At 42.2% G+C, this 27648-nt stretch overlaps 1 protein-coding gene across 1 annotated transcript in view; it reads left to right on the top strand.

The window, feature by feature from the left end:
* Positions 1-27648, top strand: part of NRP1 (neuropilin 1) — a 190590-nt gene that overhangs the window by 67814 nt on the left and 95128 nt on the right. The window contains 2 exon segments of the mRNA XM_069729671.1: positions 8297-8478; positions 21344-21571. Of these exon segments, the coding sequence (XP_069585772.1) occupies positions 8297-8478; positions 21344-21571 (410 nt within the window).

The raw sequence follows: 27648 nt of genomic DNA, 5'->3' as shown, positions 1-27648 counted from the left end.
GGAGAGCTTTCACCACTAGTAGACAGACTGCAGCATTAGCTGGTAACTTAGGCAATGAGCAGTAAACAATACAATTACAATTCTCTCTGAAAAGAGAGGGTTTTTTCATATCAAATAAATTCCGCAATTGTTTGTTTTTACAACAATTTGGAATTTTATCCATTTAAGATGATGAGACACTTTTATCGATTGTATGAATTTGCAGTTTCAAGACAGGCTCGTTCACTCACATAGGACTGAGCTGCAACAACACACAGCTGATGGCAAGTTTTCTGTTGTTTCAGAAGAAGACAGCCTTTTTTATTTTAGACAAACCCTTTAATTTCATTGCAATAACTCGTCTAGGATAGAAAATCAAATCGCAATCAAACCATAAGACGTTAGTAAAACATCTCAAATCTTGTTTTTGTTTTTTGTTTTTTTATATTTGCATCCCGTCCTGTGTTAGTAATGCTGTTACCCTTAGAGACAGTATATCATTATTATTTCTTCCTGTGTATGTATTATTAGGAGCATCTGTGAGAATACAGCCCGATGTGCACCTGAATACCTCACTATTTCCACCGAGCGTCACACAATGCACGACGCACAGCCAACTATAAATATACGACACTGGGGAGCTTGTGAGAAAAGATTGTTTATTTCCTGTCTTGGACAAAATCACATTAGCTCCTGGAGATTCCTGCTGCTAAAAACTCTGGGTTATTTTTACAGATTTTAGGCCTTGTATATATGCGAGAAAATGTGTTCTTTTCTGCATAGAGTTGTAGTGCATCTCGTCACAGTCACCACATTGAAGCCCAATAAGCGGTCGATAAAACGTTTGTACTTTTTAAAATATCTTTAGAAAAATTATCCTCTATATGGCATAAAGGACAAGATGGGTAGTAAATTGGTTATGCTTCTCATCGACAATAAAAACAGTTAAGTGTTGTTTCTTTCAATTACTGTTAAGCCCCCCATATAGATAAAATAACTGTTGACTGAATGATCGTTCAGCAGACAGCAATCTTTCCCGATTCCCCTATCCAGATCGACCGATTATTTCTATGTTCTCTTTGCCAGATTTCTCTGGCGCCAGATTATTTCTCTAAAGAGCAAAAGATCAGACTCTTAAGAGAGGAAGAGGACTTGAACTCTATAGCACCACCTGTTGGAAGCAGCGATCCTACAAGTGACTATCGACCATTTAACAAGCCTTGAAATATGTCTTAGGACAAGTGATGAACGAGTATACTCGTTACTCGAGATTTCCCTAGCATGCTCGGGTGGTCTTAGAGCATTTGGATGTGCTCGGTGATTTGGTTTCATTCTCCATAGCTGCATGATTTGCGACTGCTAGACAGCCTGAGTACATGTGGGGATTGCCTGTTTGTTAAGAAATCCCCACATGTATTGAGCCTGTCTAGCAGTCGCAAATCATGCAGCTACCAAGAAAGAAACTAAATTTCCGAGCACATCCAAATACTCGGAGATCACACAAGCATGCTCGGGAAATCTCGAGTAAAGAGTATACACGCTCATCACTATTTAGGACAAAATCCAAATCAGAATCTCAATTTGCAGACACAGTGTTTTGGGGTCTTACTCATCGTCAGTGCAAAGTATGAGAACTGATTTGGCTCTGGACTGAGGCCTAAAGAGGAAGGTTTCTCCTAGAGGAGAGTGACATACCGGCTTTGGCATGCCAAGTTAAGGAGGCTTATTCGCTGTTCAAAGAATTGGAACAGACATCATCATTTGTCGGGCGGAGCCGGTAGGGTCCATAAACATTAGTAGGTTGGTGATTTGCACCTGGTTTGGCTGACAGTCTAAGGTGTTCATGTACCTGTCGACTCTCCCCGGACAGTCAATATTGAAGGAGAGAAGGTTCCGACCTGTTAAATGTCAATGACTGATCTTTTTCTTCTCTGGGAGATATCTCACAGCCAGAGAGAATTCACTTTAGCTCTTGTCCAAGCAAAGCTTTCCTGTGTATGGGGGAATTGGGTGAGATAATTGTTGGCCAATCAATCTAATGGTCCTTCAGGCTGTGTTCATAAGTAGCCCCGTCACACATAGCGACGCTTAAGCGATCCCGACACTGATACGACCTGTCAGGGATCGTTGCTGCGTCGCTATGTGGTCGCTGGTGAGATGTCAAACAGTGAGATCTCCCCAACGACGCAGCAGCGATGCGGCGACCTGTAGCGACCTGTACAACGATGCTATTTCATGACGATTCAATGGGACGTCCTGTCAACGAGGTCGTTGGTAAGGTGTCAAACACAGCGATGTGTGCTACCCAGCGGGACCTCAACGATCAAAAAATGGTCCAGGCCATTCCGACACGACCAGCGATCTCACAGCAAGGGCCTGGTCGCTGCTACGTGTCACACATAGCGAGATCGCTACTGAGGTCGCTGTTGCGTCACAAAACTTGTGACTCAGCAGCGATCTCGCTAGCGATCTCGCTATGTGTGACGGGGGCTTAAGTAGCAATGAGCGAGTGTGCTCGTTACTCGAGTTTTCCAAGCATGCTCAGGTATTCTCCGAGTATCTTGGGCGTGCTCGTAGATTATGTTTGTGTCCCTGCAGCTGCATGATTTTCGGCTGCTAGACAGCCTGAATATATGTGGGGATTCCCTAACAAACAGGCAATCTCTGCATGTGTTCAGGTTGTCTAACAGCCTCAAATCATGCAGCTGCGGTGGGGACTCAAACATAATCTACGAGCACGCCCAAGATACTCGGAGAACACCCTAGCATGCTCGGAAAACTCGACTAACAAGCACACTCACTCATCACTATTCATAAGTCCGTTTGTGAATTCCATTTGTCTGTTGCATTTTACAAACAGACAAACAAAATTAATGCCCAAATTGATCCTTTTATTATCTAAAATGGAGACCAGACAGACTGCATAATATCAATGGGGTCCTTCTTCCGTTTGCATCAGTTATCAATAGTGTTCGCAGCACATAAATGTTTGTCTGTTCCTAAAATCTATAAGACAAATGGACCTCCCAAACGGACATTTGAACTTAGCCTTATTTTTCCAACATATAAAAGATTGGAGCATGTTGAGATCCAACATGCCTGATCCTCTTTCCTCTTATATCTGAAATCAGGGATGCTTGCCAGCTTAACAAACATTACATTATTAATAGATCAAATGGATTGACTTCACTGTTGGGGAATGGCCATAATTCAGCTTCTCCCACCAGCACCAAGAGGTAAGGGGGCACAGTTCTACCTCCAAAGCAGGTGGAATTGTGCATTATCATGAGATATTGGGCTACAATTGGTCCATATACTGTTCTTGGATCAGGACCCTCTTCTGTCTGTGTCTCCCACTGTGGGAAAAAGGTAGAACTTGCAGTATAAATTGTATTTTCCAGTTTTCAAGTCTCATGATCAAAGGTGTCCTGAAGGTTCTCATCAATATGACATTTTATAATGAAGGCTGGTTTTCTTTACCTTGGAGATAAAGCATTTAAACAAAGACAGTTGAATAGACTTTTCTTCTGATTCGTTTCCTATTATTGCTGTGTATTACATTTCCCAAGTGCTCGTGCCCTCCAGTAAACTCCACAAAAACAGCAGAGGCAAAAATAAAAGGACAATTAAGCCGCCAATAATAGCTGTTAGAGATTTTGTAAAGAACACTTTCTTGGACGGATTCCTTGGTGAACCTTTCAGTTAGTTGTTTTCCTGTGAGCGAGTGACAGTTTCTGGCCCTGAAGGGGGTCGCTCGCTGCCAGTGTTGGGGACATTGTCTTTTCTTTTTTTTTTTACTGTAAGGCAAGATATAAAGCAATATACAGTCCTTACACATCTAGTGTAGTAATGAAATATTCAGGAGTGATCTTGCCACAGGCTTGCCAGAACAAAACATCCCTGGTGGATATAGTTCTTGTTTTTAGCGTAGGCATGTTTGTAAGCATGACACACATAATTTAGGGGCTGCTGTCTTCTCGTTGAGGAAATGTCTACACGGGCAGAACATAAATCAGACTTAGTTGGTTTCTAGATGTCTTTAATTCCAAGAATTGGAAAATAGTAAGGATTTTGAAATAGAACTAAGTGAAATTCACTAAAACCATTTCCAAATTTTATTTAATATAGACAATTAGACTTTTTTTTTTACGAGATGCCAAATTTAGACAGTTGTATCCCTCGGTGGGTCTTCGAGACAAAACAGTTAAGAGCTCAATTTTTGAATGGGCTTCTATATTGGGAAATCAGGATGACAACTCTTACGGGTGCCAGAAAGGGGTTGACGCTTTTTTGGACATGGTACCAATACTTAGAATAGTTAGGAAAACACTGAGATATACAATAGTTTTATTTGGCATTGGGGTACATTTTTCCACATTTAATGGTCAACTTTTGAAGGAATAGATTCTTAGACATAACATTTTAGTACCAAAGGAAAAAAGTATGTAATACCTCAGTCCCTGGAAAAACTAACAAATACTTAGATTAGATTTAAATTAAACTCTGCTTAAATATCCACTTTATCCTATTCAAATTTATAGTCTGAAGGAAGCCATCTTGAATCCTAAAAACATAGCTACAGTGAGCAACAGCAGATAGTGCTACAATGCCGCCATACAGTTCCAAGGTAATACTGCAATTCCAACCTAACATTACCATACACTACTATAATCCTGGAATATTTTAATATTTTCTGCTCCCAGGGCTCTTATAAAACAGGGCTTTTGGGCAGTTCTCCATTTTGCCAATCTATAAATCTGACTGGTGGCTGAGCCAGTTAATCTGCTATGTTCGTTATTTGGCCAAATAAAATGAGATTATTACATAAAACGCCTTTTAAGGTTTTCCATTCTGGTTTATCAATGACAGACGTACTTTGTAAGACATTCTTTTTGTTTTTACAATTTAGCAACATGTGAGACGACAAAAGGAATTAATAAGCCGAGGCCAAACAAATGAAACGCAAATCATTTCTATATCCTTTATGCACAAATACATTGCCAAAGGGATTGTGGAAAGTTGTAACTTGGCCATTTAGCATACCGAGTTACAGGAAGTTACTTTTTTTTTTTAAACTAGGCAATCGTTCCAGCTTTATTGCTAGCATTACTTTATGGAGGAATAATGGATGCAGTGTCTTTGTGCAGTACGTATCAGTCGGGAAGAGAAAAAAAAGAAAGCCAAAAATTCTGAATGCTCATTAATCCTTGACTTCTGAATAGTTTCAACTTCCATCCAATTTTCTACAAATTACCCGGAACATGGAATATTAAGGTAGCACAAAGCCCAAGAGCCACCATGATGGTCTGCATGTATCGAGCTGTGTGCAGTTAATTCAATAATCCACATATGCTAATGCCCATGACCCCATCAGTGTCATTTTTCTTTCTTTTTGATGCTCAGCAATACTGGAATACAAATTAAGTTGATGAGGTAATGCTATTTTTTTTCATGGAAGACCCATTACCTGTCTACTTTAACCAGTGATATCATCTCAGCAATGGTCCCAAAGGACCTCCACCAAACATTCGTCTTGTGCTCTTTAAACCTGCATACGAGGCTGTTATAGGAAGCATTACGCATGATAAAATAATTTATTATCCAGGGTTATCTCATATTTGTTCATCATAGAGGCAGCACTAGACCCAATTTATAATTACCATGTCAGAAATTGATCTTATTGCTGAATTCTGTGTCCAAAAATTAGACATATGTTAGAAAATGTATTGCCAACACAAACAGATAATTGTATTTCTGCGCTTGTTTAAGAAATGGATGGATCTTATAATTTAATTTCTTTGTGGGTCTTACGGGATATCATTCATAGCCACATTTAGTTTTTTGTCAATAAATATCTATAGTTTTTACTTGAATTACTGGGCATCCTACCTATTGTAAAAATGTGATATTGATTCAATTTTTTTTCACTTTTTATTCATGTCAAAACCCAATTTCATAAAAACTATTTGTGGTTTCTTGATTATAAAATGTACATCCAAAATGTACTCCCAAAGGAATTTGCCATACTAGATAGGTACAGAAATATTTATCGCTATTGGATAAGATAGTGTGTCCTAATTACTAGGTAGATATGTGTCATGATCTTACAATGTGCCCACAAGTATATATTTTTAAAATTTTTCTATGACGGATAATTTTGAGCAAAATGGAGTAAAAACTGACCAAGAGAATTCAGTTCTAAAAAAAAAAACCATACACATTACATAAAAATCACCCGACGGTTTCAGCAGAATCGGCAGACCATCTAATGTGTTGGGTCCTTCTGCCTCTCCCGAGACTGATATTGTCGGGCGAGGAAAGATTTGACCATTGGATTTTCACTACATGATCCTTTTGTTCGTCTAGAAGATAGGCCACTGCCAGATGAGTCTGGCGGCGACTTTCTCAAAGAGAACATAAGAGCACTCAGCTGAAACGAGCATTTCGGTGTATGGAGAGGTGAGGAGAGCTAGCTATCTAGCTTGTAAGGCCAGCTTAAGGAGTAGGACGCAATGTCCCTACTGCTAGCACTGCTTCTTTGCAGCTCTATGGCCAAGAAAAGAAAACAGGGTTAACAGAGACCCCTGTGCGAAAAAAGGTCTGTTTTTACTATTGTTCATTAAAAGTAATACGTCAGCAGGATTTTGCTATGTAATCTGACAGCAGCATGATGTAGGGATCCTGATCCCAGTGATGTATCCCTCTGTTTACTGGGTGCAGGTAACAGTTATGATAAAGTCACAGAGTTCTCTGCTGAAGTTCTAGCAGAGCGCAGTTGTTGTATGACCTCACATGTATCACAACTTTCTGTGTACATTGTATAGTGACAGCTGATAATCAGTTGTGGGGGCAGGATTGGACTGGGAGGCACAAGGGCAGTTGTCCTACAGTGATTATTTCCTACTGATAATAAACTGATTGTACTGAAACAATAAGACACAGCCCAGTAAGTGACACATCACTGGAATAAAGCTCTCATCCTCTACGTCCTGCTGCTCTCAAATTACATGGCAAAAACCTGATGACAGATTCTCTTTAACACTATCATATATTGTTTTGGATAAATAAAGGGTTTGAGGAAAAGATATGACAATATAAAACTATCCTAATTGATACCATTCCACTGCCTCTGTAATAGTGTTCTCCGTCTCTCACTTATTACACACGTCCTTGTTTACGTTGGTACACGAAGATGTTTCGTCCAAAGTACTTGACTACAGTGGTAAACATCCCTACAGTGGCTACTTGTATGGCAAAAAAAATCCACACATGGTCTCTAGGCTTTTTCTTGACACCATTTTACGAACATAAGGTATCATGCAATCAAAAGTAATATATATTCTTCCAGATATTTTATTGTGTTGAAGTTCTTCTATGTCTTGGGGCAAAAGGATGCTCCTAAGCAGTGGAGGTCACTTGCATTTTCTGCCCCCTCTATAATCTAGTCCAGCATGTTCTACAAATCATAACATGTACGTAGATTTCTTTTTTTATTTTAGACCCATGGCTCCATGGGTTTCCTTGGGAAACTTAAGTTTCCTGGCGAGTCGAACTGTCTTTTCAGCACTCTTAATCAAAGTCAGTTCAATGTCTGAAATATAATGTGATACCAATTACATTTTACACTCTTTGTTGTTTTTAAAATGAATTTTCCAATGGTTTCTTTGAGATGACATAATGTTTTTATACTTGCGATGATATCGTGATCCAAGCGGCCCAGAAAGTCATGCAACTAATTCATCATCAAACACGAGCAGGACCGGCACCCTCACAGCTTTGTAGCCAGCTTTGCATTCCAAATCTATGAGATAAATATGTTTTTACATCTCAACCAGAATGATGATGGTACTGTATTTATCTAGATATGAAAGCCCTTTAACGGCTTGTCTCCAGCCTCGTCACGTTTTTTAAAACTACAAATGTTCCACAAGTTTCAAAGGTTTCTTTGATGATAACAGATAATACTTTTCATTGTCATTTTGACGTTTATATTTTACCAAGACTTTGACACTATCTATAGTTTTATAAATGGATTTTAAAGTGGATCTAAAAAGTTAATACGAAAAGAACTGTGGGCTTCATTTTGCTATTTGACTGCTCTACCCTGACTAGTATTTAATATACTTTTTCTATAGCGTCATCATATTATTTTAAGGTCCTTGGTCCAAAGGAAAATAGGGTCCCCGACTATGTGCCAATTATAGTACTGGTGCTTTATTATATTGCATGGGGGTATGTGCTTTCATACATTCATAATGTCTCAAATATAGATGAAGAACTACATGACTAACATTAACCATTTGCTTCCTTTCATTAGATACGATTACGTAGAAGTCTACAGCGGGGAGAATGCAGATGGTCTTCTTTTGGGCAAATATTGTGGAAAAATCGCACCATCGGCTGTGGTATCTACTGGACCTTCCCTATTCATCAGATTCGTATCAGACTATGAAACACATGGAGCTGGATTCTCAATTCGTTATGAGATCTTTAAAGCAGGTCAGTTCCAAAGTCAATCTTATCCCCTCTTATTGTTCCTTGTACTTTTGGGACCATGGAAGCAGTTTATTGGGTAAATTGACCAGAGCTTCTTATTAACTACCAAAGATACTTTTTTCTACATTACGTTGACAAGAACCAAGCTGATTGTAGTGTCAAAGCATAAGTAGGCAGTATTTCTACAAACTGGGACAATCCACCACTAATTTCTTGACATGTTGCTGCTTAAAGGGGTGTCCAGGCATACTCTTCAGGGAAATTTGACATTGGGTGTGGGGATTGCTAGTTTATTCAGGGCAGTATTATGCAATTATTGGAAATTAATTGGCTTGAATCCAATTTAATAAATGGGACGTGTGAACCATACTCTCTGGGTACTGGATAATTGCGTTAGCAAGTGTACCATCCATCATTCAGTGCACCAGGTGGGAGAGTACTGCATATTTGGACAACACTTTAAATTTTGCCTTAAAAGGGAAGCTGTCCATAGGATCAACTCTCCTAAGTCATTTATGCGGGCATTTAGGTCATAGAAAGTTGCATAAAATGACATCTTGATATCTGGGATATGCTGTCTTATTCCAGAGAAATCCTCACCTTCCTTAATATGCAAATGAGCTGTTAAGAAGAATGGGCGGAACATAGATCTCCCTGAGAATCTTCCTTCAGTGCTTACTATAAATGGAAGGGGGAGTTACCAGTGTGAGACATGTAATGACTGATAGTGTGCTTTCCTACATGTCTCACACTGGTAACTCTCCCTTTCATTTACAATAAGCTCCGGAGTCAGATTCTCAGGAAGACCTATGTCCGGCCCATAGATCTTAACAGCTCACTTACATATTAAGAAAAACATGGATTTCTCAGGAATAAGACATCAGATTGCAGATATCAAGGTATCATTTTATTCAGCGTCATATGACTTACTTGCCCATGTAGACAGCTTAGGCCTCTTTCACACTTCTTTTTTGTTTCTGTCAAAATCCGTCGTTTTGTGAAAAAAAACGGATCCAGCAAATGTTTCTACTGGATCTGTTTTTTTTCATAGATTTGTATTAGCGACGGATTTTGATGGATGGCCTTCCATTTCATCCATCGTACACTGGATCCGTCGTAAAATTGCTGTCCGTTGGGCAGAGACAACGCACATAGAAACGTTGTGTACGTTGGAAAATCGCGAAATGATCCGATGACGTAGCGGTCTCACGAGACCACTATGTCATCACAGGTCATTGTCTCTCAAGGCATCACTGGGAACGAGAGCTGTCGGGAACATCGCAAGCATCAGGAAGGCTGCGGGGGACGCGGGAAGGTAAGAATATCACGATTTTTTATTTTTTAAATTATTTTTAACATGGGTTGTGTTGTGTATGAAAGCGAATGAAAAAACGCGGTGAAGACGCATACACAACGTGTGCACATAGCCTAACAACTGCCTCGATGGATCCGTCAAAAAATGGATCGAGTGAATCCGATTTTTACAATCTGCACAGGATCCATCTTTTCAACATTTTGACAGATTGTGACTGATTATAAAAAACGAAAGTGTGAAAGAGGCCTTAGGTGGGTTGAGCCTACTGACAAATTCACTTTAAAAAAAAGTAGACTGTGAGCCATGTGGCACTAGTGGAGGGGTACAGACAAAGCTGAATGTTGTTGTCCCAGGCTTCAAGAGACATGTTACCTTAGTCAAACATGTGCCCCAGATGTTACAATGCCATTAAATGCCATTGAATCTACATTTAGATAACTCTATATAACAACATATTGCTGTAAAAGGCCGGTGAAAATGTTACACCATTCCTAACATGTGGACCCTGACCTTATTTTGTGGTCATTCGAGTGGTGAGATTAGAAGAATAATGCTAAAAAGTTTTTACTAACTAATTTCTTGAGGTTCTGCTCTTACATTATAGGATCATCAGTTTCCTTTCTATTCAACACGCCCACACCCCATGATAAGCCAAGTGTGCATCCCACCATGTCTTTCCAGTCTAGGGTATTGTTTGCACAGCTGTTCAGTTCAACTTCACGTTGATATTGAGAGTCCTGTAGTCTATTTCTCCTTCAGCTGAAGGTTCCTGTAGAGAGAAAACAGCATGATTTCTTTTACAAAGGTTTAATATTACATAATTTGTTAATGTAATTCACCTCCCCATTTGCCTCTGGAATTGAGTTATCTATTATGTCTAAGATCTGTGCCTCCTTGGTGATAATGAGGTGCGTGGTGATCGGCAATAAAAAATACCACGTGACCTCTTAAAAGAAAACGAACTTCAGCAGCCGTCACAGTTCACGGGATGATCCAACTACCGGTACTTAAAAAATCAGCAGCAAATGGTATAAAGAGAAAAAAAAAGAAACACTCTTACATCTTCTTTGCACCAACGACCTAGCACTGACAACCCAAAAGCCAGGGCTGCCACTAGAAATTTCGAGGCCCCATACTGGCAAAATTTTCGGGGCCTCCTTGAAACTCCGCCCAGGCTCCACCCCAGCCCCGCCTCCAGGCTCCACTTCACGAACTGTCCACAGTCCCACCGCTCTCTCTTGGAAAATCTCCACTTCTCACCTATCACACATTGACAGTTCCCATCACCAGATCACACATATAGCCAGCAGCTTTTGTTTTGGCCAAAAGATTTTTTAAGCCGCCACGATAACACGGTAGACACTTTTGGCCGGGCCCTACTCTGCTGTAACCTATTAAATATTTGTTAAAATATGCAATACAATTTAGGTATCTTTTTATTTATTTTTCAATTTTTAAAATGACCTATAATACTACATACAAGGAACAAATACCACAGCACTATGGACCAGATGACATATTACCACCACAGTGATCGAATAATATAAAATACAAGGAACAAATACCGCTACACCATGACCAGACCGCATATAACCACAAATGACTGAATACTACAATACTGATCAGTAATAAAAAAAAAAACACAATACTATCACCATCAGTGCCATTATGCACAGGAGATCTGTAATTAGTAAGCAGTGTCTGTGTACAGGTAATACAGTGATCACCGGTGACATTACACACAGGAGCTCTGTATATAATGTATAGGTAATACAGTGATCACTGGTGACATTGTACACAGGACCTCTGTATATAGTATACAGTGTATAGTGTCAGTGTATAGGTAACACTGACTCACCAGTGACGTCTCTAGGTGAAGTCCTTCATCTTTCATCCAGCACAGACCGCCATCACTTCATCCAGCCAGGACTCGTCTCTGCAGGAAATAAAACAGTTATCTCGAGTTCCGCTTGTAGAACACATTACTTAATTTTCCCAACTTCTACATTACACCACATGAAGAAGGCAACATAGTATCACTCTACACAGTAACAGGACCGCCCCCCCATTTAAAACAGTATACTCAAAAAATAAAATAAATACATCACTGCAATAATAATATCCCTTAATTAGCCCCTATGGTAATATTCACCATCCTAGCCCCCGTGTGTCTCATTCCAGGCTCCAGCCATATGTTCTCCCATCCTGCCCTCATGAGTATCCATTCTGCCCCATATGATCTCCCCATCCTGCCCCATCTGTCTCCATCGCATCCATCCTGCCCCATCTGTCTCCAATCTTGCCCCATCTGTCTCCATTCTGCCCCATCTGTTTCCAATCCTGCCCCATCTGTGTCCAGCACTCTGCCCCATCTGTGTTCAGTACTCTGCCCCATCTGTGTTGAGCACTCTGCCCCATCAGTGTCCAGCACTCTGCCCCATCTCTGTCCAGCACTCTGCCCCATCTCTGTCCAGCACTCTTCCCCACCTCTGTCCAGCACTCTGCCCCATCTCTGTCCAGCACTCTGCCCCATCTCTGTCCAGCACTCTGCCCCATCTCTGTCCAGCACTCTGCCCCATCTCTGTCCAGCACTCTGCTCCATCTCTGTCCAGCACTCTGCCCCATCTCTGTCCAGCACTCTGCCCCATCTCTGTCCAGCACTCTGCCCTATCTCTGTCCAGCACTCTGCCCCATCTCTGTCCAGCTTTCTGCCCACCCCCCGTGTCCAGCATTCTGTCCCCCCATGTCCAGCTTTCTGCCCCCCCCCCGTGTCCAGCTTTCTGCCCCCCCCCCCTGTGTCCAGCTTTCTGCCCCCCCTGTGTCCAGCTTTCTGCCCCCCCTGTGTCCAGCTTTCTGCCCCCCCCCTGTGTCCAGCTTTTTGCCCCCCCGTGTCCAGCAGCTTTCTGCCCCCCCTGTGTCCAGCTTTCTGCCCCCCCTGTGTCCAGCTTTACTGCCCCCCCGTGTCCAGCCTTACCGCCCCCTCTGTGTCCAGCTTTACTGCCCCCCTGTGTCTAGCTTTCTGCCCCCCCCTGGGTCCAGCTTTACTGCCCCCTCTGTGTCCAGCTTTCTGCCCCCCCCTGTGTCCAGCTTTCTGCCCCCCCCCCCTGTGTCCAGCTTTCTGCCCCCCTGTGTCCAGCTTTACTGCCCTGGGCCCGCACGTCAATATTGTTAAACAGCTGTAGCGCCGGCTGCCGCTAAGTGCCCGGTTCAGCCTGCGGCTGCCGGTAGGGGCCCGGTGAGCAGGTAAGAGGGGGCCCGATGCGGGCCCCCTCTGCTCACCGGGCCCCATACGCCAGTCACGGCTGTAATGCCCTGATGGCGGCCCTGCCAAAAGCACTCCCGTTATGTGCTTACAAGTGGCCAACATGTGACTGCAGCAATCAGTCAATAGCCACAGTGGTTAAGTGCCATACCGCTGACATCCTAACTCTCCGCTAAGTGATTATACCCCCTAGGTAGAGCATATTGCCACTAATTGTCTGTGGCCGTCACATGCCACTTGTAAAGGTAGACCTGTTACAAAGTTATTTTGCTCCATGTACCTTATGTAGTACTTACAGGAAAAATGAGTCAGCTCACCCAAGAGAAGGGAGGAATCCAAAGCCCGGACAAATCAGCGGAGCAGAAAGATGAATCCAAAGTAGAAAAAGTCCAGCTCCGGGATTACCATAAAACGATTGTTCTTGAAAAATCTTAAAAACCTGTCACAAACAGCATAATAGTCACAATCCCAGGGAATATAGTTCACAATGGCAAATGCATTTCAGACCCTAAGGTCTTTAGTCATTGCATCCCAAAATTACCTACCTATTGACCTTATATACTGCTTCCTGTCTGGAACAGCCGATTAAGAAGTTTCCTTGGCAGTCACCACCTCTCAAAGGTTTAGAAACTCTATGCCTGCGACTCTATCGTGGTATATCGAGAAGTGTTTTGTGGCCGCTGAGTATTTAAAAATGTATTTATTTGCAGCATCAAACAGGTGACTAGAGTTGAGCGAATATGTTCGGAATCGGTTGCCGAATCTGAATTTGCCATATACGTGCCATATTGGTACCCTATTTGTGCCGAATTTATGTTTGACAATCGTTTTCCCAACATATTCGTTCATTTCTGCCCCCATTGACTCCAATGATGTTCGGCGAATATTGCAAATACAATATTCACCGGCGATCGTAATCGGGACCGAATATTGAAAATTTGCTCAACTATAAGGTGACATCTGATTCTAATCTTTAAAAGATTGGTAGTGCAGCCAACATACTGAATATTACAGGACAGGTGAGTAAGTAGGTACTGTATATAATGTCTGTAGTGTTGCAATTATTAAAAGTAATTGATTTTATAAGATTGTTTAGTAGTTGTAGATGAAAATTGGGTAGCATGTTCTATATGTTTGTAACATTTACAAATATGATGACCACATTTGAAAAAAACCTATTGGGTGTAGCCAAGTTTTACATAGTACTTAGTTCCTATGTGATTATTTTACGCTACAGACACAATGACGATATTAAAAGAGAGAAAACATCTTTCCATGTGAACAAGTAGATCATTCGGTCAGGACTTGTTTGCATTTGGAACTGCTGCAAAATGGCTTATAAAATGCAATATCGCTTGATTTAGAGGGTAACGTGGGGACTCGTTCTGACACTATTGGATAATCAAAAACCTGCTGTGTCTTGATGTGCATCTAAACAAGTAATTTGACTTGATGCGTGGAAGAAAGTGACATTTCGCTGTGCACAAAAATATAACGGAGGAATATAAAGCTTCATTAAATCAAGGTAGCTACTCACAGCCGCAGCATGTGCTATAATGATACCTGTCTCAGGACCATCTAAATCAATTGAATCTTCCCCAGGTCCTCACAATCTCACTTTTATTTCTCGCTTTTATATCTATGTTGTGTTGATTGCATTTGTTATTGCACCAAAGCCTGCTGACTGGCATAAAGTATTCTAATCCAGTTGCTACAACCCAATAATCAGTTCCTTACTTTCGTCTCATAACCTAGTCTACATTTATTAACACAGCCATCTGGAATGAGATCTACAAGCAGAAGAATATGTCAATCACCGAGCACCTTTCTCAGGGTTCAGGAGATGAAATGGTCATGCTTGGAGAAATATCCCATTCTATATAAGTCATCTTCAGTAGGGGCATACGCTGCAGTCACTTCCAATATAGAATAGGATTCTAGGAAATATTACAGGGAAATTAAAGGATTTGGGATTGTTTGTGTCGTGAAATGAACTAAGGAAGGCGAAGTCCCTAAAATAAACATGTGATTTGTCAATTATCCTGGAACATCTCTATATATAATGCATTCACTTTAACGGAAGGGGTGATGTGGAATCTCACAATGATTTCTTGCTCGAATTGATTCTGAAATTGCTCTGAATGTTCCTTTTTAATTAGTTTGCACCCTTCAATTATTAGCTTGGGGGTATATATTGTTAAAGGAAGCTTACCAGTTATTATTATGCTTTGCATATATAGTGCCGTCATATTCCACAGCGTTTTACATACAGTATCATCATTGTCTTCATTGGGGCTCACAATCTACATTCCCTATCAGGAAAGTGGAAGGAAACCAACGCAAGCTCGGAGAGAATACACAAACTCCTTGCAGATGTTGTCCTTGGTGGTCTTCGAATCCATGACCCCAGTGCTGCAAAACAGCAGTGCTAACCACTGAGCCACCCTGCTGCCCATACCAGGTGCTTCATAGTACCCGAACTAGTATGAACCAGTGATCGACTCCGGCATTACAACATTTAAGCATTAGTCTGAACTGCAGAAGCATTTCTGAGAAACAGTAGTCTAAGTTTGTCTGAGGACAAAGTGACTAGTCCAAGAGGTAGATCCCCACTGACTTCTTGACGCCTACTCAACTAGACTGACAGGTCTCTGTCTCCATACACTGTAGCGTTTCCCCTACTTCGTGTCTTGGGGGACACTCGCTTGGCACGGGAATAATGCATACAGGCACGGTTTTCTTACAAAACACAGTCTCTTAGGTTTATTTCACAACACTATAAACCACATCCTCAGAAACTTGATAACAGCTTGAACACCATCTGCACCGTCTGACCCCGGTCAGCATGAAACATGGACCTCGTCTGTTACCTGTTGGCGACCTTCACAGGTTCCTGGACACTCTTGGCCTCAGAGGTGCCCTATACACAATGTCTCTCTCCTCTGACCCCGGTCAGCATAACACTGATCCCTTTCCATTACCTGTTGGTGCCGCACAGGTTCTCGGATACCTCTCCTCCACAGAGGTATCCTTCAGATGTTCTCACTGACCCCGGTCAGTATTACCCACAGTTATCAGACCACGCCACACACTGGCATGTGCCAGGTCCAGAGCCCCGCCATGTGCTGTTCAGAGAGTCGACACTCCCAACACATGGGCTCTTCAGGACCTTCCAGCACAGACCATTCAGGTCCACACTCAGAGACCATGTGGCCAGACCTCAGTCACATTATATGGTTGTAACCACTCCCCTAGATAGGAGTGTGTGTGGCTAGTTTGACCCTCCCATCTCTCAGAACTAGCCCTGCAAGCCTCCCTAGTTAAACAACACAATTTACTTGTAGGACTACAGGTCCCAGAACATCCTTACTTCGGGCTGACAATGCAGAGTGTCTTCCTCTAGGACACACATACCGGCCATTCACAATAATGCCGGACTTTGACTCATCACCACCACAGTTATATCTGCGATTGCCATGCATTCCTATGGCCTCAATATGCCTCCATGCGCACTCCGGGAAGCCCATACAGCGCCCCCTACCTGTAACAGGGGTCACTACACCACAACACACATAGGCTAGCTTCACATGAGATTATAAAAAAATTGTTTCATACAGAAGATATAGACTGTTCATCTGTGTGACATCTGTATTTCATATATCAGCAGTTCTTAAAATTTACAAGAATAAATGCAGTTTCAGATGTTAAATAATTGCAATGTATCCATAAAAATCCGCTGCTGTACTATTCGTCCATAAGGAATCTGATTTCTTTTGCGCACCCATAGACTTCAATAGGCGAGTCTCTTCCGAGACTAGTGCATGCTGCGTTTCTTTGATGTGGACATGCAGTCCATGTAAAAAAAATGTCATCTGAATAGCCCAGTTGAATAACATTGGTGCAGTCAGTTTGTTTCATGGACAGCATAGGATGGAGAATATTATCATGTGAATGTAGTCAGTAGGGAGAGACCTATCAGTTTAGCTGAGCGTGCAGGGAGAAAACAGTTGTCCCACACCTCTTGGACCCATCAAATAGTTTCATCTGCACGTTCAACTTTTTTTTTAATGAAATGCTGTAGTGTTTCAAAGGAAAACAGAGATGTTTAGAATGCAGGAGCTGGACTCTGATTCCAGCTGCCCGGGGATCTCGCAGCATGAACTAGATGACACATAAAGCAAAGTCAGTAAACTGCTGATTTTGGGAGGACAGGCAGACTATTATATATATGGGGGATATCCAACTCTCCCCCAACAGATGATGTCAGAAGAACAAGGGATAAAGCATGTTGAATATTAATATGCCTAATCTTTTGTTCTTATGGCAAATAAGACGCCGCCAGAGGTGAATGGCCATGGCTTACTCCCCACTTTCCACCGAAAGTCCTTGGATGCTTGGCTGAACCGAGCATTCATGCATATTGATGGGTTGGGTGTTGTGAATTCCGCTCTTGGGCTCCCTCCGGTGGTTGTAAGTGGCACTTTTGTGAGTTCTGCTCTTGGGCTCCCTCCGGTGGTTTTAAGTGGAATGGCTGCTCCTTGGATTTAGCTGTCAGCAGCTGCTTCCACTGATTGTCTTTTCTGCTCGGCTATTTAGCCTGGCTCTTTCCTTCAGCTTGTGCCACTTGTCTATGGTTCCTGGTTGGATTCACATCTCTTTGGATTTCCCTGTTATCCTGACCAGTTCTGCAAAGCTAAGTCCTTGCTTGCTCTTTTCTGTCCACAGGTTGTGGACTTATCCGTTCTGTGCTTTCTATGTTTGTCCAGCTTGTCAGTATGAATTAATTCTGTGATGCTGGAAGCTCTGGGAAGCAGATTTACCCTCCACACCTTTAGTCAGGTGTGGAGATTTTTGTAAACTCTATGTGGATTTTTTGTAGTGTTTTATACTGACCGCACAGTATTCCATCCTGTCCTATCTATCTAGCTAGACTGGCCTCCTATGCTCATCCTAGTTTCATTCTGTGTATGTCTTTTCCCTCTCCACTCACAGTCATTACTTGTGGGGGGCTATCTATCCTTTGGGGATTTTCTCTGAGGCAAGATAGTTTTCCTGTTTCTATCTTTAGGGGTAGTTAGTTCTCAGGCTGTGACGAGGTGCCTAGGGAGTGTTAGGAGCATCCCACGGCTACTTCTAGTGTTGTGTTGAGCTTAGGGACTGCGGTCAGTACAGATACCACTTCCTTCAGAGCTCGTTCCATGTTGCTCCTAAACCACCAGATCATAACAGTTGGGGCTCATTCAGCCAACAATTATTAAAGGTGTACATCCACTATTAGTAAGCACTCACTATAATAAGTATTTCTAGGTATGCCTGAAATACAGAGTGATCATAAGAGGGAAAGGATCATCTATGAAAATAGGAATTAAAGAGAACCTGTTAGCATGATTTAGCAAGGTAAAGTAAAGGCATGGCCATAATGGTGCTGTTAGATAGATTAAATTGATATCTTTATTGAAGAACTCCATTTTGTGGTTGTTTTTTTATCCACACTTAAAGTTATGTGGTATTTAGCTTTAGACGCCCAGAGGTTGGATTGTAGGTAGGGCCTTCAGCTCCTGCCCCGACCCCTCTGCTGCCTGTTGCTCTGTGAGTGACCTGCCTCCTGTCTGATATTTTTCAGCGGCACCATCATTGATTTCTTGGTGGTTTTCAAAAATATGGCGCTGGTTGCGGCACTTGCACAAAATAATGTCCTGGTGTCTTTATAAAATGACCCCGGTAACAGTTCATGTGCGCGTTTAGATCTCGGCTCAATTAGATTTCTAAAGGATGTAATTGATCCGAGATCTCAATATGTGCATGCGCCACCACCGGCGCCATTTTATTTGCTACCACTCAGGCATTAATCTACACAAGCGCCTCCCACGACAAAGCGTATAATTTCAAACAGGAGGAAGGTCTGTCACAAAGCAGTGACAGCAGGGACCATTATGGTCATGCCTTTTATTATTATCATTATTTATTGTTATAGCGCTATTTATTCCATGGCGCTTTACATGTGAGGAGGGGTATACATAATAAAAACAAGTACAATAATCTTAAACAATACAAGTCATAACTGGTACAGGAGGAGAGAGGACCCTGCCCGCGAAGGCTCACAATCTACAAGGGATGGGTGGGAATACAGTAGGTGAGGGCAGAGCTGGTCATGCAGCGGTTTGGTCGATCGGTGGTTACTGCAGGTTGTAGGCTTGTTGGAAGAGGTGGGTCTTCAGGTTCTTTTTGAAGGTTTCGATGGTAGGTGAGAGTCTGATGTGTTGTGGTAGAGGGTTCCAGAGTAGGGGTGATGCGCGAGAGAAATCTTGTATACGATTGTGGGAAGAGGAGATAAGCCAGCAGGTTCTCTTTAGACAACACAATTTGAGCTTAGGTTTCACACTATCCAAGTAAAGGCCACTTCACATTAAGCGACGCTGCAGCGATACCGACAACGATCCGGATCGCTGCAGCGTCGCTGTTTGGTCGCTGGAGAGCTGTCACACAGACCGCTCTCCAGCGACCAACGATGCCGGTAACAAGGGTAAATATCGGGTAACTAAGCGCAGGGCCGCGCTTAGTAACCCGATGTTTACCCTGGTTACCATGCTAAAAGTAAAAAAAAACAAACACTAGATACTTACCTATCGCTGTCTGTCCTCCAGCGCTGCGCTCTGCTTCTCTGCTCTCCTCCTGTACTGGCTGTGAGCCGGAAAGCAGAGCGGTGACGTCACCGCTCTGCTTTCCGGCTCACAGCCAGTACAGGAGGAGTGCAGAGCACAGCGCTGGAGGACAGACAGCGTTAGGTAAGTATCTAGTGTTTGTTTGTTTTTTACTTTTAGCATGGTAACCAGGGTAAACATCGGCTTACTAAGCGCGGCCCTGCGCTTAGTTACCCGATGTTTACCCTGGTTACCAGTGAAGACATCGCTGGATCGGTGTCACACACGCCGATCCAGCGATGTCAGCAGGAGTCCAGCGACGAAATAAAGTTCTGGACTTTATTCAGCGACCAACGATCTCCCAGCAGGGGCCTGATCGTTGGTCGCTGTCACACATAACGATTTCATTAACGATATCGTTGCTACGTCACAAATAGCAACGATATCGTTAACAATATCGTTATGTGTGAAGGTACCTTAAGTCTAATCTTCTCACTTCATCTTGGTGGTGGTTCATGGCACCCCCAGTTCTGGAAGAAGGGTTATGAAGATCTCCTTACTCATTCACCAGTTTTGGCATCATTCCGGAAGTCGAGGTTCAGAGATTTAACCAGCACCTCTAAAAATAAAAAAGCAGTGGTATAGTTTCCAGTATAATAAAAACGTTACTGATGAGTTTACCAGAGTTTGCCATCTTGCAATAGTTTTTTTTATGGAAATCCACACAACTGATAGGAACAAAAACTTATATATCTTAATGATATAGAAAATATCTTTTAAACTTGAATTAATTTATTTGAAAAAAGCAAAGTGGCAGGATGAACTATCCATAAACTTAATGAGTCATGGAATCTTGGAAGTGGAGAAACTTTCGAGAACTTTTCACACCAAATATATGTCTTACAACTGAACGGCAAATTATTCCCAATTCAAGGATGTTTGGATAATTTATGTATTATTTGTCCTATCTGTTTCATGTAGGAAAAGCTTATTTGACCATGGCTAATACAGCCAGTTTGCTAACGCTTTGCATGTGAACAGTGGTGTCCAGAGACTATGGGCCACACCGCATATGACCACACAGTTTATCAAGCCAGCGACCTATACAGAATACTTTACTGCCCCACCTGTGTCAACATCTCTCAGAAACACTCACTCACCCTGGCTACAACCAAGAATTACTTTTCACATTAACTTTTTTTAAAGGCAGAGGTCACATCTGGCAATGTTAGGATCTATGTTGCAAGAACATAGATGGAAAAAAAAAGCTCCCTCTGCAAATTTCACATCGCGCCCACTTTGTGCGGAGATTTCTTTGTAATTCAGAAATAAATGGCTGTCAACCTGTAGCTTTAAAGATTTAAGATTCACGGGCCTATAATTATATCTCGGGGGATATGTCAAAATTTTTACAACTTGGATTTTTATTGTTCCCACATGACTTAATATTTGTCACAATCCTTCTGCTTAAATTGCTACGTACAAATGAAAATTCATATTTGACTAGCACAGTTGCTGAGATATGTTTCTACAGAGCCCTTGTTGCTTGCAATTAGCTCTGAGACCTGTAGAACTATGAAATGAAATCTTGGAATTTTTTCAGTGATGAGAATGTTGGTTTTTTTTTAATGATGTATATTTTTTCTTCAGGTCCGGAATGCTCCCAGAACTTCACATCAGCAAATGGAGTTATCAAGTCTCCAAAATATCCAGAGAAATACCCCAATAATGCCCAATGTACATATATTATTTTTGCACCAAAAATGTCAGAGATCTTAATGGAATTTGAAAGCTTTGAATTGGAAGCAGACACTAATTCTCATGTTGGGCGCCCATGTCGATATGATTACTTGGAAATATGGGATGGATTTCCGGAAGGTGAGTGATTGAAATCAAGGATGTTTGATTTAAAGCGTTATTCTAAGGTCCAAAGAATAGATAACTTGCATATATGAGTTTGTTTTTCTTTTTGCACCAGTTTGGCACCACTACTAGATTCTGCCAGGAGAAATGTGCAATCAACTGTCCTTCATTCAATTTGCAAGCATTTTGCTTTCAGCACTGAACACAAAAGGCGTCATTCACAAATCAAGTTTTCACACTTTGACCACACAAGAGAACAATAGTGAATTTTTGTTCCCACTCTCTGCTGTTAAGAGTCTCAGAAAGCCTTTTGTGTGAAAGTAGTAAAGTTGTGCAAATATTCCATCGATATGAATCTGACTTGTGGATCTGCTTGTAAAGTCTATTCACAGTCGTGGGTGAATAAAGGCCCCGTCACACATAGCGAGATCGCTAGCGAGATCGCTGCTGAGTCACAAGTTTTGTGACACAACAGCGATCTCAGTAGCGATCTCGCTATGTGTGACACGTACCAGCGATCAGGCCCCTGCTGTGAGATCGCTGGTCGTGTCGGAATGGCCTGGGCCATTTTTTGATCGTTGAGGTCCCGATGACATCGCTGAATCGGCGTGTGTGACGCCGATTCAGCGATGTCTTCGCTGGTAACCAGGGTAAACATCGGGTAACTAAGCGCAGGGCCGCGCTTAGTAACCCGATGTTTACCCTGGTTACCATCGTTAAAGTAAAAAAAACAAACGCTACATACTTACCTACCGCTGTCTGTCCTCGGCGCTCTGCTTCTCTGCTCTGGCTGTGAGCGCCGGTCAGCCGGAAAGCAGAGCGGTGACGTCACCGCTCTGCTTTCCGGCTGCTGTGCTCACAGCCAGACCAGAGAAGCAGAGCGCCGAGGACAGACAGCGGTAGGTAAGTATGTAGCGTTTGTTTTTTTTACTTTAACGATGGTAACCAGGGTAAACATCGGGTTACTAAGCGCGGCCCTGCGCTTAGTTACCCGATGTTTACCCTGGTTACCGGGGACCTCGGGATCGTTGGTCGCTGGAGAGCTGTCTGTGTGACAGCTCTCCAGCGACCAAACAGCGACGCTGCAGCGATCCGGATCGTTATCGGTATCGCTGCAGCGTCGCTATGTGTGACGGGGCCTTAAGTGACAAGTGCAAATGTCAATTTGGATGATTGGTTCATATTTTGGACTTTTAACATTATTTTTGGTCGGTTGTGAGAGTAAAATGGCACCTATATTTATTAGAAGGGGATATTTGGTACATATCTATATCAGTTAGAACTTAACAATGATTCATAAGGGAACTGAAGGTAAACTAATCAAATTTGCAGACGACGCAAAGCTAGAAAGGATAGCTAACACTAGAGAAGACCCAAGAAAGGATTCAGAAGGATCTAGAAAAGCTTGAACAGTGACTAATAGAATGGTATTTAGCAGGGAGAAATGCAAGATTCTACATCTGGGCAAGAAAAATGAAAATTATATCTGTAGAATGGGAGGAAGAGAACTAATCAACAGCACGTGTGAAAAAGACTTGGATATATTAATAGATCACAGACTGCACATGAGTCATTAGTGTGATGCACCAGCAAATAAATCAAACAGTTCTAGGATGTATTACGAGAACCATAGGGTCTAGAGAAGTCATAGAGAAGTAATTATCTCCCTTTACTCCTCTTTGATCAGGCCTCATCTGGAATACTGTGTTCAGTTCTGGGCACCACATTTTATAATAGACATTGAAAAACTGTAGCAAGTTCAGAGAAGAGCTACCAGGATGGTGAGCGGACTGCAAAGTATGTCCTACAAGGAACCATTAAAGGATCTGGGAATATTTAGCTTGCAAAAAAGAAGGCTAAGAGGAAACTTAATAGCTGTCTACAAATATCTGAAGGGCTGTCACAGTGTAGTGGGATCATCCTTATTCACATTTGCACATGGAAACATGAGAAGCAATGGAATGAAACTGAAAGGGAGAAGATACAGGTTAGATATTAGAGAAAAACTTTTTGACAGTGAGAGTGATCAATGAGTGTAACAGGCTGCCATGAGAGGTGGTGAGTTCTGCTTCAATGGAAGTCTTCGAGCAGAGGCTGGACAGACATCTGTCTGAGATGGTTTAGTGAATCCTGCATTGAGCAGGGAGTCCTTTCCAACTTTACCAGTCTATGATTCTATGCTGTCTTCCATTGTCTCCATTGTTCTATAAGCTGTAAATGCAGCTCCACAAAAAAAAATCTATTTGCAAAATAAAAAAAAGTTGAAAATCTTAAAACTATGTTTACACTCATTTCCAATGACGCATTGGTGGTTTATATGACGCCTGCAACCAATCGGTGGCCACAGTGGTCACATGCCTTACTATTGGCATCACGGTTCCCATTGCTGAGCAGCCATGGTATTGGCGTCGCACATAAATTATGCCACTGATTGCTTATAGTAGTCATGTTTTGGCCACCTGAAAACAGAGACCAGAAGGATTGCTGGGGTGTTGATCTACATTCATGGTGAAATCCAACTTGATCCTGTCCTCTTTCTCTTGACAGACGGCATGGTCTTATAGGAATATGCCAGCCTAAACAAGTTGTCACCTGTTTACACTCTAAGGCTAGAGTCACACAACTGATTTTCTCTCATCCAAGAAAATTGGTCGAATTATGATGATTACACACTGCTCAGACTCTGATCAGGGTGTGATCCGATTTTCTCGGATGTGGAGAATTAGAAAAGAAAATCTTTCAGATTCAGGGAGTCTGTGAAAATCGGATCGCACTCGGTTGTCATCTGAGTACAATCCGATGTTTTACGCGAACCTATAAACATAAATGGGTGATTTTCATTTGATTATTGGAGACAAATCGTGCATGCTTCAATTTTTTACTTGGTCTAAGGAAAAAAATCAGACATGTGCATGGCGCTATAGAATATCATGGGGTCGAATACTATCCATCATAGATAACAAAGCCAATTATTAAGGTCATATGCACGAGCCCTATGGGTAATAGTTGCTAAATACAGTGGGGCAAAAAAGTATTTAGTCAGTCAGCAATAGTGCAAGTTCCACCACTTAAAAAGATGGGAGGCGTCTGTAATTTACATCATAGGTAGACCTCAACTATGGTAGACAAACTGAGAAAAAAAAATCCAGAAAATCACATTGTCTGTTTTTTTAACATTTTATTTGCATATTATGGTGGAAAATAAGTATTTGGTCAGAAACAAAATTTCATCTCGATACTTTGTAATATATCCTTTGTTGGCAATGACAGAGGTCAAACGTTTTCTGTAAGTCTTCACAAGGTTGCCACACACTGTTGTTGGTATGTTGGCCCATTCCTCCATGCAGATCTCCTCTAGAGCAGTGATGTTTTTGGCTTTTCGCTTGGCAACACGGACTTTCAACTCCCTCCAAAGGTTTTCTATAGGGTTGAGATCTGGAGACTGGCTAGACCACTCCAGGACCTTGAAATGCTTCTTACGAAGCCACTCCTTCGTTGCCCTGGCGGTGTGCTTTGGATCATTGCCATGTTGAAAGACCCAGCCACGTTTCATCTTCAATGCCCTTGCTGATGGAAGGAGGTTTGCACTCAAAATCTCACGATACATGGCCCCATTCATTCTTTCATGTACCCGGATCAGTCGTCCTGGCCCCTTTGCAGAGAAACAGCCCCAAAGCATGATGTTTCCACCACCATGCTTTACAGTAGGTATGGTGTTTGATGGATGCAACTCAGTATTCTTTTTCCTCCAAACACGACAAGTTGTGTTTCTACCAAACAGTTCCAGTTTGGTTTCATCAGACCATAGGACATTCTCCCAAAACTCCTCTGGATCATCCAAATGCTCTCTAGCAAACTTCAGATGGGCCCGGACATGTACTGGCTTAAGCAGTGGGACATGTCTGGCACTGCAGGATCTGAGTCCATGGTGGCGTAGTGTGTTACTTATGGTAGGCCTTGTTACATTGGTCCCAGCTCTCTGCAGTTCATTCACTAGGTCCCCCCGCGTGGTTCTGGGATTTTTGCTCACCGTTCTTGTGATCATTCTGACCCCACGGGGTGGGATTTTGCGTGGAGCCCCAGATCGAGGGAGATTATCAGTGGTCTTGTATGTCTTCCATTTTCTAATTATTGCTCCCACTGTTGATTTCTTCACTCCAAGCTGGTTGGCTATTGCAGATTCAGTCTTCCCAGCCTGGTGCAGGGCTACAATTTTGTTTCTGGTGTCCTTTGACAGCTCTTTGGTCTTCACCATAGTGGAGTTTGGAGTCAGACTGTTTGAGGGTGTGCACAGGTGTCTTTTTATACTGATAACAAGTTTAAACAGGTGCCATTACTACAGGTAATGAGTGGAGGAAAGAGGAGACTCTTAAAGAAGAAGTTACAGGTCTGTGAGAGCCTGAAATCTTGATTGTTTGTTTCTGACCAAATACTTATTTTCCACCATAATATGCAAATAAAATGTTAAAAAAAACAGACAATGTGATTTTCTGGATTTTTTTTTCTCAGTTTGTCTACCATAGTTGAGGTCTACCTATGATGTAAATTACAGACGCCTCTCATCTTTTTAAGTGGTGGAACTTGCACTATTGCTGACTGACTAAATACTTTTTTGCCCCACTGTAAGTGTACATCCCACCATTATGGCTTCAACTAATAGCCAAGATGGGAACCTGTTACGCACGTTCTCCACTGGTTCTCCCTGGTTCACTGCCAGGACGTTCTGAATGATACAGCCGGCCTGCACCCTCACTCTTCATTTTAAGCTTGTGACACTAAAAATACCAGAAGAAAACCAAGCGCTGTGCTCAGCTGTCTTTGTCGGTGTCATTGACCAGAATAAAGCAACCAGGCACAGGCGCGTCCTGCTCTCTCCTGGCTAAAGTCTTGAGGTCTGCCGATCGGTAGAGTCTCCGAGGTAGAAATGTTCCAGCTCTTCACTATCCAGTGGAATAATAATAAACAAGTACCTTGGCTGAGTTACAAAGCTTGTTTTATCCTATCTGTATACAAGGTTTGCTGTTCATAACTTTAAGAAACTTTGGAAAACTTTTCCAAAACTTCCATTTTCCGTCATATTGTAACTTTTTGTAAGCCTACTTACTAACACACCCGTAAAAAGTGTACGGAGCTTGTGCGAACAATCTGCAAGAAAAATTGCTGGGGATTAATCAGCAAGCCACATTTACTCTACCATATACATCCAGATTTAGTTTCATTTTTCTTGCCAAAGTTTACCCCACTTTCTTGCAAAATATGATTTCCGAAATAAACCAGAAATTCATTTATTACTTCTGTCTATAGCAGCTAATGACATTTCTCACCTCTGCAGAGCAATATACTACAGTCAAGAACATTTCCTTCCCTGAACATAGACCGAGTTCTTACATGTTAATTAGTTCTCAGAATAATAGAAATCCGATGTGTTATGTAGCTGAAGCTCGCATGGCAACAGGGGTGTGAGGAACTGTAGCAACCCCGAATCATATTAATGAAATCCACAGAACAACAATGACGGAGGTTACACTGCTAAAATGGACTTCTTTCTTTTCTATATTTACCCTGCCTTTTCTAACCATCTAAATTTCCATTGCCAATTATTTTCCATAACTTACCCCAATATATATTAGAGTGCAAAAAACAGAATACACAAAGAGATCTCCCAAGTGATAAGTAGAGTTGAGCGAATTTGTTCGGGTTCCCAAGCTGTAGCACTTGCCGAATAAGCTGCAGAGGGTACTCGGCTTCCTAGATCGCGCCGGCCGATCAGCTGATCGGCACCGCAACTGCATGTGTTGCTGCTGTGTCACAGTCACAGCACATGCATGGAGAGCCCAACAAACAGGCCATCCCTGCATGCGTTGCGGCTGTTGAACAGCCACGAGACGTGCAGCCGCGGCGACTCAAACATATAGTCTGCTAGCACCCGAGCATGCATAACACCTTATCCAAGTACGTTCGCTCAACACTACTCTCAAGTGATATGCCTGTGTCAGAAATGCTATACGTAAGTACCAGTATTCTGAAAATCAGGTCTACAGGTGCTCATAGTTTGGCTTATCGAAGTTCTCCTCTGGTAATTAGATCTAGCT

The sequence above is a fragment of the Ranitomeya imitator genome, chromosome 6 (genome assembly GCF_032444005.1).
Source record: "Ranitomeya imitator isolate aRanImi1 chromosome 6, aRanImi1.pri, whole genome shotgun sequence".
In the NCBI taxonomy this organism is placed as follows: domain Eukaryota; kingdom Metazoa; phylum Chordata; class Amphibia; order Anura; family Dendrobatidae; genus Ranitomeya; species Ranitomeya imitator.
This window is presented reverse-complemented; position numbering and strand designations above follow the sequence as displayed.